The sequence below is a fragment of the Hyperoodon ampullatus genome (assembly GCF_949752795.1).
Source record: "Hyperoodon ampullatus genome assembly, chromosome: 1".
Taxonomy (NCBI): Eukaryota; Metazoa; Chordata; class Mammalia; order Artiodactyla; family Ziphiidae; genus Hyperoodon; species Hyperoodon ampullatus.
In genome coordinates, this window is record NC_136914.1 from 120,824,542 (window position 1) to 120,844,648 (window position 20,107).

General features: G+C 45.5%; 1 protein-coding gene across 1 annotated transcript in view; it reads left to right on the top strand.

Moving 5' to 3' along the window:
- Positions 1–20,107, top strand: part of SIPA1L2 (signal induced proliferation associated 1 like 2) — a gene marked incomplete at its 5' end in the record, with an annotated part of 67,667 nt that overhangs the window by 11,539 nt on the left and 36,021 nt on the right. The window contains 3 exons of the mRNA XM_079711220.1: positions 8,816–8,949; positions 10,658–10,867; positions 18,863–19,084. Coding sequence (XP_079567346.1) covers positions 8,816–8,949; positions 10,658–10,867; positions 18,863–19,084 — 566 coding nt within the window. The remainder of the gene's footprint in view (positions 1–8,815; positions 8,950–10,657; positions 10,868–18,862; positions 19,085–20,107) is intronic.

Below are 20,107 nucleotides of genomic sequence, written 5' to 3' on the forward strand. Positions count from 1 at the left end.
TTCATTCATTCATTTATTCATTCATTCATTCATTTTTGTTTTTGGCTGCGTTGGGTCTTTGTTGCTGTGCACGGGCTTTCTCTAGTTGCGGTAAGCAGGGGGCACTCCTCGTGCGTCGGCTTCTCATTGGGGTGGCTTCTCTTGTTGCGGAGCACGGGCTCTAGGTGCGCGGGCTTCAGTGGTTGTGGCACGTGGGCTCAGTAGTTGTGGCTCGTGGGCTTTGGAGCGCAGGTTCAGTAGTTGTGGTGCATGGACTTAGTTGCTCTGCAGCATGTGGGATCTTCCCGGACCAGGGCTCAAACCCGTGCCCCCTGCATTGGCAGGCAGATTCTTAACCACGGCGCCAACAGGGAAGCCCCCAGACTAGCACTTTTTATTCAAGGTTTTCTTAAAATTGCATCTTCCAAGATACCATCCTTATGTTCAGGACAGATTTGTTGTCTCATCTTTAAGTTGTGTTCATTTTACTGTGCAGAGTTGATTTTTATAATTTAAATCTTCATGGTAACCTCATCACCCTTGAGTTGCTTTACATGAGAGAGCTCTAAAGCCAGACTGCCAAGGTTTGCATCCTGACTCTGTCACAGGGGCTTGTGACCTTGAGCACATCATTCACTTCTCAGCTTCAGTATTACCATCTGTAAAATGGGGATACCTGCTCATAGGTAGGGAGATGAATGAGTTAATTTACATAAGGTATGTTTAATATTGTTATTTTCACTGTAATACCTCAGATTTTTCAAGCTCAGCTAATGCTTTGGTTAAATTTTGGTCAAAGGAGAATTCACATAGCAAAAATGCATCATTTTCCCCATCAAATTAGGTAATTTAATCCATGAAACATTAGCAGGGAGTTTGAGATTCCTTGAGCTTCTCTAATGACTCTTAATGTTATTATCTGCAAAAGCATGTCCTGTTGTTTTCTTCATTCGTCCATTTATGTATTCATCATTCCCTGTTCACGTCTTTATAACTCCTGGAATGGGGGAGGTGATTTAACAGTTGTTTGGAGGAGAAAGTGACAAAAGATACATCATAGGTAGGAGCTTAGACAGCAGCCACCTGCAGCCATGGGTTTAACCCAGATAGGCAGTGAGCTGACAATTAAATGATCAATTGGCTATTGAAAGAACAAAGAACCGTTAAAGGAAAGCTTCTGCTGTGAGTACTAACCAATGCAGGGCGATGGGGCATAGTCCACAGCTGCTAGTGGCTCTTGTGGGCTTGTTGATTGTGCCGTGGCCCATATGGTGCTGATACCTCCGAGAAACCACGTGAGGCAGAGCCACGGGGCTTCTCTTTTACATACTGGCCTCGGGAGGTGTGTAGAGTTGTGATCCTCACCTGTTCATTCCATGAATGATGGACCCAATACCTCTCCCTTCCAAGATACGACAGTACCTGGAAGCAGCCTTTGGGCTAAGGCTCAACGTACCCCTTTTTATTTTAAAAAAACTCCTCTGAGTTAGAATTTTTTCTTTTCTTTACTGAGCAGCCAAAGTGCACCACAGAGATAAACTGAATCTCATTTCCTACGCTGAAATCTTGTTAACCAATTTTTTTTTTTAATCTGGCCCTGTTGTATTTGCACAATATGTAGATTTTCATTCAGCTTTTCCAGTCTTTTCACAGCTTCCATTCTGCCAAGGAAGGATTTTATTTGATTCCCCCTTGAAGCAACTTTATGGAAATGAAGGGCTTGGGATAATGATGGGCTCAAGTGGGTGAGGGGCTCATTGTCCTGTGCCCACAGAGGGGAAGGCTCTTGTGATGCAGATGAACAGGCTGAGCTGTCCTGAAGGGGACCAGGTGTCATTTGAGAGGGTCCCCTTGGCTCCCTCCTGGAGGCCATAGGGAGCACCTTCCCTGCTCTAATCTCCACCGTGTGCAGAATGCCCCGTATGAAAGCTAGACAGAATGTGACAGTGCGCAGCCTAAGATTGTGGTTTCTTTAGAAACACGTCCAGGTAACCTGCTGTATTTCTTGGTGAGACTGAAAGCACGGAGAGATCCCTTAGAAAATAGCTACGGGGCCTTAGAACTGGCAAGTCCAAATGTGTGATGGTTTGTACGTAGCAGAAATGTCTTCTCTACTTGTGTTCAAAAAGTGTGTGTCTGTGTGAGAGAGAGGAAAATCAAAAACAAGTGCGGGTCATGGCTTGGAGAGGTAGACACTAAGGAAAAAATTGTTTTTCTCACTAATTTGCCTGCCATCTTTGGTGGATAGGGTAATATACATATTTTGGGTTCCCCTCATTTAAAAAGAAATTAGTTACTGGTAGAAATTATTCAGTAAAATATTATGTATGCCACTACTTTCTTTAAAAGACTACCCTGAATGCTATGTAACCTCTGATTACAGATCAGCTTTTGAGATGAAAAGTATGAATCTCCTTTAGTATGACTCTTGAACTATCAGACTGTTGGGCTTAAAATCAAAATGCCCCATAATGCTGTTTATTTGATGTTCACTCCCTTTTTGTCCTTCGTTGAGTTTTTTTTGTTGTCGTTGTCATTAATATGCCTGCCTTCAACTATAACGTCTCTCTCAGGTTAATGATGATAAATGTATTATATATATTTTAGGGGTGGGTGAGGTGGGGATGCTGAGGTTAAGAAAGGTTATGTAACTAACCTAAGGTTAAGGAGGTGGTAAGTAGGAAAACTCAGATTCAGAAACCCATTATCGGGCTCATTCGAATTATAGATATTTAGGAGTAAATGAGTTTAGGACTGCTAGTTATACGTGGCAATTTCAACACACGTGTTATCTCTCCCCCTTTCAAACACCACAAGAAAATAATAATGACGGAATACAAAAAGGGCATAAAGCCACAAAGGAGCAGAAAACTAGGAAGAAGCCAAAGAAATGCCAAAGCTGGTAGAGGAACAGGATGGTTCTGCAGATTAGAGGGCGCCACCCCCAGCCAGCGTTGGAGGGCGGTGTGCGGCGGGGACAGGCCATCAGAAGGTAGCCAGCCCACACCACAGAGCAGGTACCTTTGAAGAAGGGCTGGTGGGGTGAGCTGTGGCGGAGCAGCCATCTTCAGAGATCTGGGATGCTTCTGAGATACTGCTTTTTTTTTTTTTTTTTGTGGTACACGGGCCTCTCACTGTTGTGGCCTCTCCCATTGTGGAGCACAGGCTCCGGACGCGCAGGCTCAGCAGCCATGGCTCACGGGCCCAGCCGCTCCACGGCATGTGGGATCTGCCCAGACCGGGGCACGAACCCATGTCCCCTGCATCGGCAGGCGGACTCCCAACCACTGCGCCACCAGGGAAGCCCCTGAGATACTGCTTTTGAGTAAACGCCCACAGTGGCCGCCGCCACCCCATGCAGGCTCTGCCCCGGGACTGGGTCTCCTACGTGTCCTGTAGCTGAGTCTTCTCCCCAGTCGTGGCCACCCCACACCCACCAAAACATCTTAGGATTAATAAATGAAATCAGCAAAGTTTCAGGATATAAGATTAATATACAGAAATCAGTTGCTTTTTCATAGACTAATAATGAGCTACCATAAAGAGAGACTAAAAAATAACAATCCCGTTTAAAATTGCATCTAAAAGAATAAAACATTTAGGAATAAACAGGAGGTGAAAGACCTATACTCTGAAAATTATAAAACACTGATGAAGGAAATTGAAGATGATACAAAGAAATGGAAAGATATCCGGTGCTCTTGGATTGGAAGAATATTGTTAAAATGGTCATACTACCCAAAGCAATCTACAGATCAAATGCAGTCCTTATCAGAATACCCATGATGTTTTTCATAGAACTAGAACAAATAATCTTAAAATTCCTGTAGATCCACAAAAAAACAAAATTATCAAAACAATCTTGAGAATAAAGAACAAACCTGGAGGTATCACCCTCTCAGACTTCAGACTGTGCTACAAAGCTACAGTAATCAAAACAGCATGCTACTGACATGAAAACAGACATATAGATCAGTGGAACAGAATAAAGAGCTGAGAAGTAAACCTGCACATTTATGGTCAATTAATTTATGACAAAGGAGGCAATATACAGTGGAGAAAATACAGTCTCTTCAATAAGTGGTGCTTGGAAAACTGGACAGCTACATGTAAAAGAGTGAGATTAGAACATTTCCTCACACTATATGCAAAAATAATGTCAAAATGGATTAAAGACCTAAATCCTGTAGACCATAAAATTCATTGAAGAGAGCATAGGTGGAACACTCTTTGATGTAATCCATAGAAATATTTTTTTTGGATCTGTCTCCTGAGGCAAAAGAAATAAAAGCAAATATAATCAAGAGGAACGTAATTAAACTTAAAAGCTTTTGCACAGCAAAGGAAACCATCGACGAAACAAAAAGACGTTCTACCTAATGGGATAAAATATCTGCAAATGATATGACTGATGAGGGGTTAATAATGAAGACATATAAACACCTTATCCAACTCAATATCACAAACCAAACAACCCAATTAAAAAATGGGCAGAAGACCTGAATAGACATTTTTCCAAAGAAGATATACAGATGGCTAACCAGCACATGAAAAAAATGCTCAACATCACTAATTATTAGAGAAATAGAAATCAAAACAACAATGATAGATCACCTCACACCAGTCAGGATGGCCATCACCTAAAAGTCCACAGATGACACACGCTGGCGAGGATGTGGACAAAAAGGAACCCTCATACACTGTTGGTGGGAATGTAAATTGTTGCAGCTACTATGGAGAACAGTATGGAGGTTCCTTAAAAAACAAAAAATAGAACCACCATATCATCCAGCAATTCCACTCCTGGCTGTATATCCAGAAAAAACAAAAACACTAATTAGAAAAGATATCCACACCCCAGTGTTCATAACAGCACTATTTACAGTAGCCAAGACATGGAAGCAACCCAAGTGTCCATCAACAGATGAATGGATAAAGAATTGGTACATACATATAATGGAATATTCCTCAGCCATAAAAATGAATGAAATTCTGCCATTTGCAGCAATGTGTTTGTACCTAGAGAATGTTATGCTTAATGAAATGGGTCAGACAGCAAAAGACAAATACTGTATGATATATGTGGAATCTAAAAAATAAAAGAAAAAAAAACAGACTCACTGCCATAGAAAACAAACTACTGGTAACCAGTGGGGAGTGAAATAGATAAGCACAAGCATATATTGTAGAGCACAGGAAATTATAGCCATTATCTTGTAAGAACTTTTAATGTAGTGAAATCTGTAAAAATACTGAACCACTATGCTATATACCTGAAACTAATATACTGTAAATCAACTATACTTTAAAAAATTTTTTTGAAGGACTTAGCCTCGTCTGGAGAGGCAGTGAATATTCCCGCTGGACATGATGTTTGCATTGAGTCTGGAACGATGAACAAGAACGTCAAGCAAAGAAAAGTGGGAGAGGTGACAGGCAGAGGGGGCAAAGGCGTGTGAATGAGGAGATTTATGAGAGAAGAGCCTAGACAGAGATTGGATGATAGCATTGAGGACTTTAAAGGAAAAGATGGTTTGATGGACGGAAGGGGAGACAGAAGGATAGGCTTTCAAACATGTAAGCATGAAGACAGAGGCAGAATCAGAGAGGACAGCCCGGCTGAGAAGACGCCGGGGAGGAGTGACAGAAGAAACCCAGAAGCAAAGAGCTGGGAGCTGCCTCATTCTGAATGGGGTCATCCCAGCGGTCTAGGAAGTAGAGGGTCCCAGCCCAATGTGGGTGGCCAGTGGTGCAAACATGGCGGACTGCTAAGGCAGAGACTGGAAGGTGGGTGCTGGCTTTGCCAGCAGACGCCGTGGAGTCCTGAGCAGAGCGGTAGTGTGGAAGGAAGTGAGCAGTGGTTGAGGACCACTAGTAGCTGAGAAAATGGGAAGAGAGAGGGTGATTACTTGAGGAATAGTAATTCTCCTCCCTGGAGGCAGTGGGGTGAAACTGCTGGGGTGAGTGAAATGGTCATGACTTGTATCTGTGCCAGAGACCCATCCACTTCCGAGGACTACCAGCTCTTCCTCTCACTGACCTTCTGTTTCCTCCCCAGTTTTAAATAAATATACTTCACACACAGTGAAACTCACCCCTTTTAGAAGGTGTACAGTTCTCAGAGTTTTGACAAATGAGTGTGTTTTGTAACCACTACCACAATCAAGATGTGGGATAGCTCCATCACCCCGGAAGACTCCCCCGTGCACCCCTGTAGACAGCCCCTGCCCCTGCCCTCACTGCTCTGTCATCTGTCCCTAGAGCACCTACTAAGTGTGAGAGCAGCACACACACACTTTAGGATTTTTAGTTGTCACGTATTAGAATTAATAATTGGACATATATACACTACTTAAGTGCATTAAGATGCACTTAATCTGGGCTCTCAGTTTTATCCTGAAAAGGGGTTTTGTTTGTTTGTTCACTCTTTCTCCCTAAAATAATTTGAAGCTCTTTTGATTAATGTCACGGGTTTCATCAGATGCCTAAACAAGGAACCGATTTGAGCATTTTTGCCAGTCACTTTTTTTTTCTTTTTAACATCTTTATTGGAGTATAATTGCTTTACAGTGTTGTGTTAGTTTCTGCTGTATAACAAAGTGAATCAGCTGTATGCATACGTATATCCCCCTATCCCCTCCCTCTTGCGTCTCCCTCCCTCCCACCCTCCCTATCCCACCCCTCCAGGCGGTCACAAAGCACCGAGCTGATCTCCCTGTGCTATGCGGCTGCTTCCCACTAGCTATCTGTTTTACATTTGGTAGTGTATATATGTCCATGCCACTCTCTCACTTCCTCCGGTAACTTCTTGAAGTGGGTTCTTAATGTATCAAGCTGATGATAAATAACTCCTCAGGGTAAATAACTCTTTTTTTTCAATGTATGTTTAATTTCACTGGAGCCCTACAGGTTTGTAATAATTAACCAGACTGTTACCCAAGTTATCCATGAAAAACAAAGGCTCGTTCCCTATTGTATAAGTCTAGGACTAAGTCAGTAATTCACCTTTTAGTCCCTAAAATAGTCGACTTGCTCTTCTAGCCCTGCCTGGCTTAAAAGGGAAATTATGTCAGTATTTATCTCATTTGGTTGCAAGAAGTAAAACGTAAATGATCTGCCTTTTAAGATGTAGCCAGTATTCATTAGCAGCTTTAGGTAATATTTTCCTTGAGTGATACAAGTGCCGTTTTTCTTTGTTGAACTTCACCTGTTTTCTACTTTCTGAATAACATTCTCTATTCCTTCAGAAATTACTGTGACAGAAAATGTTAGCATAACCCAAAGCCTTTGGAACACCTATGGCTTTTTCCAAGCTTACAAACGTTTGATATAGTACGTTTCTTTTTAACTGAAAACTGTAAGTCAGAAAGATTGGCCAGAACTGCTAAGGGATTGGAAAGGGATAGAAGCAGTTTTGTATGTGGGGTGAAAAAAAATCAATTTTATAAGTGTACATCTTGGAGAACGGCCCAGGCAGCAGTTCAACAGGAAATAAGTGAATAACACCTGGGGCTTTGCATGGACCACTTGCTCTGCACGGATTACTGGTGTGAAGGGTTGCTAAAGTCCAGGAGCAGCGTGAATAAACATTTGGGTGATTGCACCCTCTGTTTTGTATGGGTTGGACCACATCTGAGTGTTAAGTTTGGGTCCTTACAGAAGACAACACTTAAAAAGTCTGGTTGCAGTGAAGCATTTTTACTTCTTTTAGCAGTGCGCTCACTCACGTGTCCAGAAGGGATTCTCACAAAGCAGTGAGCTTGCTGTCACTGGCAGCACTCAGACTAGAATACATGCTTCGTGAGTGGGGAGTTTTTCTGGATTATTACCCCACTCTTGAGACAGTGCCTGGCGCACAATTGTTGAGTGTATAAATAAGAGCTAATGACCATCTCTTAGGAAGAATGTCCTTGGGGGTCCCTGTGCTAGGTGGACAGGAGGGCCCCAGAGTGCATTCCTCTAGTGAGAGTGTATGCATTTAGATCTCTATGGGACCCTGACTTTATGTGAAAGAAATGATTAGCTGATAACATAGTAAACTAAGTTGTAGTATTTTAGGAGATATAATTTGGACTCAGCAGCTTAATGACCTTTTATCCATTTTTTTGTCGGCTGATCCATTTTGCTTTAGACTCTTAGGTGCTTTCATGACATCCTCGTGACAGGGTGGTCTTTGCCACCCCCCTGTTCTCCGAGATGAATCTGGCTCGTCTGAGTGGCTGCTTAGCTCACCTCCGCTGCCTTTAATCAGTCAGAGGAGGTGACCTTCCCAGCTGGAGGAAAACTGTTCAGTCTCAGTTCTTCAAGTTGCCAGGTTCCTTTTTTAACAGTTTCTAAGATGGCAAAACTCTTTCCAGTGATGCCAAACTCAACTTTGGGGCTCCTGCGTGGCTTATGAACTAGTGAGAAGCAGAATGGGAGGACGAAGTAGTAGAAAATGACAGGTTAAAAGTGCATCTGGGGCTTCCCTGGTGGCACAGTGGTTGAGAGACCGCCTGCCGATGCAGGGGACACAGGTTCGTGCCCCAGTCCGGAAGGATCCCACATGCCGTGGAGCGGCTGGGCCCGTGAGCCATGGCCGCTGAGCCTGCGCGTCCGGAGCCTGTGCTCCACAATGGGAGAGGCCACAACAGTGAGAGGCCCGCGTACCGCCAAAAAAAAAAAAAAAAAAAAAAAAAAAGTGCATCTGATTTGGAGGCAAATAAATGGATCACATCTGGGGGAATCCTGCACCAGAGCCACTGGTACGTCTTCAAGGATTAGATACACACGCTGAAAGATACCCACCCTGTTCTTGGTTCCCTTCTTCTCATGCCACTGCTCTCTTCCATTGCAGAGCACCAGAACTACTTTGGAATCGATGAGAACCTCGGCCCTGTGGCCGTCAGCATCCGGAGGGAGAAGGTGGAAGACCCCAAGGAGAAAGAAGGGTCCCAGTTCAACTACCGGGTGGCTTTCAGGACGAGCGAGGTACTGGACGCTCATGGGGTCTGTCCTGGGCTGGGCCTCGGGGTCGCTGCTTGGTTAAGGTGTTGCTTTCATTGTCAGTGCTGATCCCAGCAGTTCAGGTGACCAAAAGGGCTTATACTGTTTTGTTCAAAGTAGAAAATGTGAAGACCCATGATGGATGTTAAGTGACAGTGATTTGACTGCCACCTTACATGACAGAAAGGATAAAATGATCAAAATGCAAGGTTTTCGGGCCTGAAGCAGAGGGCAAACTTGAACTCTATGATTCATGTCAGAATTGAAGGACGACTTCAGCATCGAATGCAGGAAACCCGGAGGCCGCCCGTGGGGTGGGTGTTGGCTTAGCGTGTCTGTAGGTCCAGCAGCTCCGTGGCCCAGCACTTCGTCCCGCCAGCACCCAGGCTACTTCCCCGCTGGTCTTGCTTTGAGTGAAAAGTGCGACTGTTATACACCATATGGCCGATGCGTGGAGCCATGTAGGCGGGGATGTTGATTTATATGAAGAACTAGATCTGGCCTGCACTTCAGGTTTTATCCTCTTGACCATTGTAATTAGATGGGAATGTGTCGGCCACACAGTCCGGAATGTGATTCCTTCTGGATCAGAGTACAGAGAGCCCCTCGCCGGCCCTGCCCAAGCCTGGCACTTTGGTGCCCACTGCCTGTGCATCGGTGCTCCCGTGAACTGGGCTCCGTGCCGTAAAGAGGAAAGGAAGCCCTCTCTGGAGGTGACATATTGTAAGTTATGGACCTGCAGCGTCCCGTTCAGTAGCCACTAACCACGTGTGACTATTTAAATTTAAGGTAATTGAATAAAATAAAAAATGTGGTTCTGCGGTCACACCTGTCACAGGTCAGGTGCTCAGCAGCCACTCGGGGCTGGTGGCTCCTGTATCAGCCAGTGCAGATGGAGGGCGGTCTCATCACTGCAGAAAGTCCTGTTGCACAGCGATGCCCTGGAGCACTGTGCAAATGCTAGACGCCGTTGTTACCACCGTCACTACGGCTGCTTTGTCGGAGGGGTGGGATTAGAACCAGGGCCTCTCGGCTGGCCGTGCTGGGCCTCCTCTCTCCACGTATTTGACCTGGGCTTAGATGACATGTGTCAGAATAGTGGCTCCAGGCTTTCACCACATGTTTGAGGACATATCACAGATCAGGAGGCAGAGTCCGGTGGTGGTCTTCCCAGCCCTGGGTCACCTGCCCACGGGGGGTCACAGGGTCACCCCACTCAGCCTTGGGAATTGCCAGTGATGGAAAGTTAAATAGGAAAAGTGGAAGAAAAGAAGATGATGTAGAGAAAAGTGGGAAAAAGAAAACAGAAGGATGGAGGAGGTCGTTGTGGCTAGCCCGGCCCTAGGACCCCCGGCTCGTCCTCGGCATCCCTCTCGTGTCGGTTCAGATCGCGGTGGGAGTGACTTAACGTCCCCCAGCGGGGCTTTGTCTCACTCCTCCTTGTGTTTCACGCATGTCTGGTTATATCAGCCCCACCTGGCTCCTTCCTGACCCACGAGTCCTTCAGTTGTTTAAAGACTGACTGTTGAGTGTTGAATTTGCTTCTTCAGATCGAGAACGTTTAGTCTCTTTTGCCCCACTCCGAAAAGAGCCTTAGCTTTCTTCCTCTTTTTTTAAGGCAACTAAAAAGTTACGCTTTAAAGAGGTAACCAGGAATAAGTGTTAACCGGAATGTTGTATTTTGCCCCTGCAGCTGACAACCCTGAGAGGAGCGATTTTGGAAGATGCCATACCCTCTACCGCCAGGCATGGGACTGCACGGGGACTCCCTCTCAAAGAAGTCCTGGAATACGTCATTCCAGAGCTGAGCATCCAGTGCCTGAGGCAGGCCTCGAGCTCACCCAAGGTTTCGGAGCAGCTGCTCAAGCTTGATGAGCAAGGGGTGTGTATCACGTGGGAGATTGTAAGTGTGCGGGACTTTGTGTCCATGTTTCTGAATGTTTTGGAGTTTTCCCATCCATCTGCCTTTGGAGATCATTTATTTTTAATGCCTTAAGGCACTTTCTCTCCAATTTTTCCCGAATATGCCTCTATACTAGTTAAGTGACATGATGCCTTTAATAATAAGTGCAATGCACCTCCTGCTGAGTTGTGACTTGCATTGTTTTTACCAGGGTTTCGGTATGTCCCAGCCAGCAGGAGCAGATCTGATTCATGATTATTAGAGACTGCTGGTGTATTTTCCCAGCGTGTAAAGAACTCATGTTGGGCCTTTCCCTGAACTAACATTTATTCTTGTCTGCTATGTGTAAAGTGTCATGCTAACAGATGGCGGTGAACAGCACGTATCAGGAGGCTTGAAGCTAAGACTTGGTCCCTACCCTTTGGGCCATTAAGACGAAGAACACCACGGCCGTTAGTGTGGTCATAGGTCATGGAGACATAGAAATGCAGTGTGTGCTCTGGGAAAAGAGAAAGTAACATCTGAAGGAGGTGGTGTTGTAACTGGGCCTTTAGACTTGAGTAGAATTCCAACAGGGAGATACGAGCAGTTGGCTCTTTTAGAAACTATGGCTAGTTTCTTTACAAGAGAAGGGCACACGCAGGGAGGTTAGGAGTTAAAACAACAGTTACAAAATATGTTGAGGCTGGAGTGAATGCTGGGCTAAGGAGTTAGCACTGGATCCAGGAGGTGGTAGGGAACATTGAAGGTTTGCTGGTAGGATGTGACATGCTCGTAGCCGTAATTTAGGATGATTATTCTGGTAGAAGGGAACTGGACAGGCTGGTGAAGGTAGAGCCTGATGATGACCTGGAGCTCAATTATGTGATCATTAATAGCATCCGGGAGAGAAGTAATGATGGACAGGGTTTAGGTGGTGGCCCAGAAGATGGAAAGAAGCCTTTTAACTTCAGATGCAAGATAATTTGGAGGCGAAACTGAGCTGTCGGTGCCTAAGGGTATGCAATTTATTTTAAATGAGTGGATTTGTTTTTAAATACATGGTTTGCAGAAAGAAAAAGACAATTGTGATGTCTTTCCAGAATTTTCCAAGGACAATTCTTTCTCATGTTTTGGAGGGAGTATGCAGGATTTCTTGGTGGACCCAGTAACACACTCCCTGTGGTGTATTGGTGGAGTATTTGATACTCAGATGGCTGGAATTCTAAGAGATGAAGTTGTAATTGCGCTAGCAAGTTAACACTGCATTCTCAGCCAGAGGAAGCAGGCACTGTGACATTCAGAGTGGATAATCCTGCAGTCTGTCTTTCTCAAGAATGAAGGCTGATATATTAAAAACAACAACTAAACAAAACCAAAACTTGAACCCTGAGCAATTGACTTCTAAAATCCCACAGAAGAGTTCATCCTGGTTATCACTGGTAAAGTGCTTTTAGAATGGTCATGAGGCAGTTGAGGAAATCCTGTTGTCATGGAGGGACAGAGTGGGTGTGTCGCTGCTGGTCCAGGGACTCAGAGTTCAGGAGGGCTTGGTAGGAAGGACAGCATTTGTCACCAAACCAAACCTTGGTCCACTCACCTGCACATAGGCGCAGTAAAGTCAATCTCCTGACACAGGGTTTGGGTGAAGGAAAGTGCAGCATTTATTGTAAAATCACCAGTACAGGGAGAATGGGTGGCTTGTGCTCAAAAACCCCAAACTCCCCGAAGATTTTCAGCAGAGCATTTTTTTTTCTTTTTTAACATCTTTATTGCAGTATAATTGCTTTACAATGGTGTGTTAGTTTCTGCTGTATAATAAAGTGAATCAGCTATAGGTATACATATAGCCCCATATCCTCTCCCTCTTGCATCTCCCTCCCACCCTCCCTATCCCACCCCTCTAGATGGTCGCAGAGTACTGAGCTGATCTCCTGTGCCATGCGGCTGCTTCCCACTAGCTATCTATTTTATATTTGGTAGTGTATATATAAGTCCAATGCCACTCTCTCACTTCGTCCCAGCTTACCCTTCCCCCTCACCGTGTCCTCAAGTCCATTCTCTACATCTGCGTCTTTATTCCTGTTCTGCCCCTAGGTTCTTCAGAACCATTTTTTTTCTAGATTCCATATATATGTGTTAGCATACAGTATTTGTTTTTCTCTTTCTGACTTACTTCACTCTCTGTGACGGACTCTGGGTCCATCCACCTCACTACAAGTAACTCAGTTTCGTTTTTTTATGGCTGAGTAATATTCCATTGTATATATGTGCCACATCTTCTTTATCCATTCGTCTGTCGATGGACACTTAGGTTGCTTCCATGTCCTGGCTATTATAAATAGAGGTGCAGTGAACACTGTGGTACATGACTCTTTTTGAATTATGGTTTTCTCTGGGTATATGCCCAGTAGTGGGATTGCTGGGTCATATGGTAATTCTTAGTTTTTTAAGGAACCTCCATATTGTTCTCCATAGTGGCTGTGTCAATTCACATTCCCACCAACAGTGCAGGAGGGTTCCCTTTTCTCCACACCCTCTCCAGCATTTATTGTTTGTAGATTTTTTGATGATGGCCATTCTGACCCGTGTGAGGTGATACCACATTGTAGTTTTGATCAGCAGAGCAATTTTAAAGGCCAGGTGAGGGAGGGGAACCCCAGGGTCTGTGATCAGCTCATGCACAGTTCTCTGATTGGCTGATGGTGGTCAGTCCTTAGGCACCAGAAGGTCTGGGGGCTACGTACTCATGATCATCAAGTAATTTATTCCATTTGGAGGTGGTTTTAGCATCTGAAAAACAACTCAGGACATAGGCGTCAGATACTCTTATCTGGTCTATTATCTGGGTGCTTCAGAGAGGAGCTACAGCAGATGATATGGGGGAGGGGCCTGTCCTGGGAAGGCCCCATAGGGTCCTGCTCTGTTACACATTCACTTCCGTGTCATGGAAGAGTCTGGAAGAGAGGTGCCGACCCCCGTGGTCTTCATCCCTTTATGTTTCTGGTGTGTGTTGCTTCTCCCTTGATTACATGTCCCTTACCTGCTGGGTAACAGGTGCCTGGCAGATGAGGTGCTTGGTCCCTCAGGCTGCTGTGGAGGAGTCCACAGGTGGCCCGGTGTTCCCCAGCCTGGATCCTGACGCCCAAGCCCTGAGAGACGTTACAGCAGCCACAGGTGCCTGTCTCCTCACAGAATGAAGCAGGCACTTCTTGGGATGTCTGTCCGGCAGACTAGGTCCAGGAGCTACGCCGGTGGGAAGCATTGAAGGTTATAAAAATGGCTCTGCCAGGGAATTTTTCTTAAACTAAGCCCTCAGGTACTTTGAATGAACACCTGTTTACAATCTGATGTCAATGAATTAATTTTGAGAACTGGGTGCTTGTTTTAAGCACACCAGTGCATTTAGAGCTCTAGCTGTATTCATGTGTTTTTTCTTTTGAGATTATATTTATTTGACTCTGGTATACTTTCGGTCCACGGGCCTCTCACTGTTGTGGCCTCTCCCGTTGCGGAGCACAGGCTCTGGATGCACAGGCTCAGCGGCCGTGGCTCACGGGCCCAGCCTCTCTGCGGCATGTGGGATCTTCCCGGACTGGGGCACGAACCCGTGTCCCCTGCATCGGCAAGCGGACTCTCAACCACTGTGCCACCAGGGAAGCCCTGACTCTGGTATACTTCATAATGGTGTACAATATGACATTTTAAAGTCCCACAACTCTTAGTGGTATCTAATTTCCATATTACGTCAGCAAGAGCTACTATTTATGTTCATCTCTGAGAGATATTAGACAGCTTTTCTAACAACCTGGTTTCTAAAGGATCCTTAAAGTTGCCCTAACCTGTTGGGGTGTTGTGAGTCTCTTCTGGGTAGTGCTGTCTTTATCTACTTTCTTGATAGAAAATCTTCCCAGGGAGGGGATGGGCCAGTTTTATGTTACTGGTCTTAAGGGGTTTTAATCTTGAAAAAATACTTTAGAGGACATATTGTCGTTTTCTGCTTTCTTGGAGTTTGAGAATCCATTCCTGGTTTGACAGTCACTGTGTTTGTCTGCTCTGCGCAAGACATGTTGTATCAGTGGGAGATATAGTGAGTACCAGGTCATTCATTCCGTTCTTTACATTGGGTGAGATGTTTTGAGCAGGAAGACTCCATGCCATGGAGAATCATAAGGGAAGTAATTATCAATCAGGACTTTGAAAGTTTTGCTACTTTATCTACATAAATTCACCTCCCAACCTCTAAGATACCGTTTTTCCTTTTTAAAAAGACTATCCTAGTTTGTATAACAGGTGAATTCCTAAGATTATATAGGTTGACTTTTTTTTTTTAATTGAAGTGTGGTTGGTCTACAATGTGTCAGTTTCAGGTGTACAGTAAAGTGATTCAGTTGTACATATATATGTATTCCTTTTCAGATTCTTTTCCATTTAGGTTACTACAGTATATTGAATATAGTTCCCTGTGTTTATTTTACATATAGTAGTGTGTATCTGTTAATCCCAAACTCCTAATTTATCTTTACCCACTAGGTTGACTTCTTAATTAAAAAATTAATTAAAAAATTAATTCAGATAAATTATGACAGCTCACTAACTTAGAATATTAGGGCATCTTTGGATTAATTTGTTCACAAGCCAATCACCCCTTCTGCTCTTGTCTCCTCACCCAGATGTATATTCACTCACATATCAGGTTTACTTGACACGAAGTCAAGCGGGTCTAAATCCATGAGACTATACGCTTAGAGCAGGTGGTTGAGTTGGGAGGACTTTCCTGCACACCTGAATTTATTTTTAAGTCCATTCTGAGGCTCTGTTTTTTGTCACCTTCCTTTATATTTAAACTTTCTTGTCAATAATGATGGGGCTTCTGGCCTTGGGAAGAGAGCACTCAGTTCTTATCCAGTCCCAGGAGGCAAGGGCTCGTCTGCCTGTCCGTGCAAGGTCTGTGTGTCCAGCTCTGGGCCACGGGAGCAGTATAGAGTTGTGGCAAGTGGGTGTTTTTAGTTTTTGACCGTGGTGACGCCCAAGTGCCTGCCTCGTTCACCCCAGGACGGTGGGACTGGCTGTGATTCGCGTCAGAACAGTTAAAGGAAGGTCAGTGGGACGGGGGCGTGGTTAGACTCAGCCTGAGGTGTAGAGGGCTTAGAAACAAAGCCTTGTTCCGAGAGAACTGGGGGTTTTAGTTCATGGGGACCTGGAGTCCGTCCTCCCCTTGGTACCGCGATCAGGCTGAAGAGGTGTGCCAGCTTTCGGATGAACCACGAGGGGGTCAGCCTTGGTGTTGCATTTCCATGGATTTCATGAGGTTTATAAGAGATTCGAGTGAGAGAGGTCTCTTCCTTCACACCATGTCTCACCCTCTTACTGTTTTAGTGGGATCACAGGCCTTGTAGTAAACAGGCCACAGTGGTTTATTCTCAGTCACTGGAGCAGAGCTCTAGGAGCTGGGGCAAGACACCTGGGGACTTTGAAGTCTAATTTAACCTCATCCCCTGATTCCCATGGGCCCAGGGCTGTTTGGGTAGAAAGTGAGTCCTGTTCCCGGTTGGGATGCAGACACAAGCTGGTCTGCGATGGCTGGAAGGAGAGGGGTGTGAGTGGATGGCACCGCGCTCAGCAAGGAAGCTCCGGGGGGTTCAGTCCTCTAGGTATTTGGCCTTTGCCTGAGTCCACAGGGAGCGTCAAGTCCGCACGAGTCAGGAATCAGAGAGAAACTGTGCTGGTCCGGGAAGCGTTCTGCTCCACCCGCATGGGGCCGCCGCGGCCCCACCCCTGGGGCCCCAGACGGCTTTGCTCTGGGCCTGCTCCACAAAGAGGCAGAGGAAGGGTTTCCTGCTGGGGATGGCGGGGCTGCATGGGACAAGCTGCAGGTGTGGCAGGGGTGCGACGTGAGGTGGCACCAGGAGAGGTGGTACCAGAAGAGGTGGCAGGGCTCTAGGGGGGCGGCAGGCAGGGGGACAGACAGGGCGGCAGCCCTGAGACAGTGAGCTCCCAGGATGCGGGTGGCGGTACGGCCGCCCCTGCTGGGTGCGGAGGATGCGTGGGCGGGGGGCCGTGGGGCCCTGGGTACCTGTGCCTGCTAATCACTCCACAGGATCTCGGGGGGACTCTCTGTGAGGCCAGGGCCGGACAAGTGGGGAGAGCAGAAATCCGCTTCTAACAGCAGAAGGGAGGTCCAACCATCCTGGTGTCGAGGAGGTACAGCAGTCTCGTAGAGGTCCCGTTAGAGGATTTATCCAGTTCTGACAGTCACCAAGACGATCCACATCTGTGGTGACAATTGCCAATCCCAAGTGTTTCCTAAAGTACTTTAAGATCCTGGAGTGTCTTCTGGGTCACTCAGAACAATTAGTGTTCTGAAATAATTAGTGAAATAGGATGAGACATTTGTATGATACCTGTTGTTTTTGGAGGATGATGGTCTGTTTGCAGTAAATGTGGTGTCTCATTTGTTTGGATAGTTGAGTTGATCAGAAACATTTATTCCTCAATCCCTGGGCAAATAGAAATGTTTTTTCTGTCTTGATGCTGCTAAAGGACTAGTACAACACAACTCATAACACTAATAGCTTACGCCCAGCATCTCATAGCCCCACATTCAGGGCCTGGATCCCTGTCTTCACTGTGTGATTGGGGCCTGTGCGCTCTCCACCCGCCCCCCAAATCCCTCACCATGGTCCCATTACGAACAGGTGATTGATGTCTCGTTTGGTTCCTCCCCTCCCCCGTAGCACTCAGAAGGTGGAGCGTGTAGAATGTACTGGCGGTCGGCTGCCCGCCCAGCTCTGAGCTTCCCCTAACATCTCTGCTGAGATGCCCCAAGCAGGCGGATCCCTTCCTTTCTTGGATTGTACATTGTCATTGGTCACCCGGATGAGACTGCTGTTATCACTTTGCCACTCAAGGGAAATGACTACCATTTTACCTTATTTTACTGATCTCGTCAGCTGTGAGTTTTGATTAAAGGCTCTGTTTTACAGCTTGATAATAAAAGTGAACAGTGTTACGGATGGATGCCTTTAGGGAATCAGAGAGGGCTGATAATCCGTCAGCCTTTGGAGGCTCAGATTGCTGCTAGTAAGATGAAGTGCCCTGATTTCCTGAGTGACAAGTAGTCCCTCTTTAGGGAAAATGAGAAAGCTGTAAAGGTGGATCCAGTTTCTCCCTGGCCTTGGGAGAAAGCAGTGTGGTAGCTTCCAGCATGATAGGGAATAGACAGGGAGATAGAGCTACAGCAGGAGATCTTCAATTGCTATTAAAATTCTTTATGGCCTATTGTATATTTAGCAGATGTTTTCAAGACAGTCAAAAATGTAGAAATGACTGTAATTGTTGAGTCAGAGTTACTTTTATGGAAACAAAACATTATTCTATCACTATACATATATCACAATTTCCTTACCAGACCTGAATTTGATTTTTTTTTTTTAATTACAGTCTTTCACATTTCCATGAATGTTTAAATAACGACAACAGAAAAGCATTAGGAACCAGAGAGGGAAAACTTTTTAAAGTGTGCAGCCTTTTTTTCTTTCTAACTTGGAAGATAATGCTCATGACTGTATAGAGGGTATGAGATTAAATATTTCCACAGTTGTATTTTTAAATAAATGCTTGAACCTGGCTCTCCATTTTGGAAACCTGGCAGCTCCCACATGGGCAAGGCCATTCATTATATTTCTTAGGGTGTCTGACGTTTCTCCAGCTGTTATTTTCGGGTTTCTGGGTTTGTTATGTGTTTGGAGTATTGTGTACAATGACAGCTGCTTATTCTTTTGCTTCTTGGCTTATGGGAATTGTCCTGACATGCTTTCCTGAGAACAGAATTCTCAGCTCCTATCATTTTAATTTTACTGGAAGTTAGCTCGTCTGATACTTTCTGTTTTCATTTTATTTTTTAATTTGATTTTTATTTTATATTGGAATATAGTTGATTTACAATGTTGGTTAGTTTCAGGTGTCGTTGTCTGATACTCTTTGCCGAGTAATTCCCTTTCTGCCCCATTTCAGCTGAGCTTTCAGCACAAGATCGGGATCCTGTATTGCAGAGCCGGCCAGAGCACCGAGGAGGAAATGTACAACAACGAGACGGCCGGACCAGCTTTTGAAGAATTCCTCGATCTGCTGGGCCAGAGGGTGCGGCTGAAAGGATTTAGTAAATACCGGGCTCAGCTGGACAATAAAAGTAAGCTTCAGACTTGCTTGTGTGTGCACAGATTTAATGCTCCAAAGGTAGGCACACCCCAGACATCTAAGCTAGGATCCCGAGCCCTCCCCTTCTTGACCCCCTGCAGCGGCCGAGCTGGCTTATTTGGGATGGAGTTGAGATTTCCTCAGATGAGCAGAGGGGACACATTTCTCAAGAGCTCTGGGTCTCACATAAGCTCAAAGGGTCAATTCTTGTTCCTATGTAACAAGAGCAGAGATTCCCCGGTGTTTGGTGAATAATCTTTGAATATGTTCTTCTTTCTTTTCACCTCACCTGTCCGTTACACCCTGTCCCACCGCAGCAAGGATGAGCCCTGCATTCATTTCTGAAAGTCTAAACATCACCACATCCACTCAGGCCGTGCTCTCGGCCTTATCTTGCTCGTTTCCGTTTTCACGATGTTACCTGGGGAGCTGAAGCAGTGATGAAAAAGCTGACGCATCCTGCTTTCCAAGAACCTTAGTCAGATCCCCTCGAGTGGGGCACCTGTGGGTGCCCTCCTAGGATGTGTGAATTTGTCTTGTCTCTTCATTTAGGTAACTGTGTTCCTTATGGTCCTCATAAATTCTGAGCATTTCCCCTTCGTATTTGTGTTGTTATTTAGTTGTTCTCAGCACACCTAAAAATACCAGGCAGAGTAATTTTGTGTGTCTGGGGAAATTCTGCTTACTGTCAAGCAATTAAGCGCTTGCTCTTTTAATGAAGGATGAGCAGATAGATTCTGAACTTGGACGATCTGGGAGGGCATCTAGCCCTAGAGAAAGGGCCGGTGGAACTTTTCTCTGGGGGAGGGTCAACGTGTGGCTGAGCCAGGGTTGGCATGGAGGCCGCTTGAGCCCCTGCGGCCCCCGGCCCGCTCACCTTGGGACCATCAGAGATACTTGCTTAGATTGCCTATGGTGCTGCTCTTACTGCGCGTGGCCTGTCATCAGTTCTGGGGTTTTGATCTGTTTTTGAAAGTCACACTTAGAGGATAGATTGCAAGACCTGGACACGGTGTTGGCTCACATGCGGTCCCTGTGTGTCCTCCACACACGCCAAGGTTG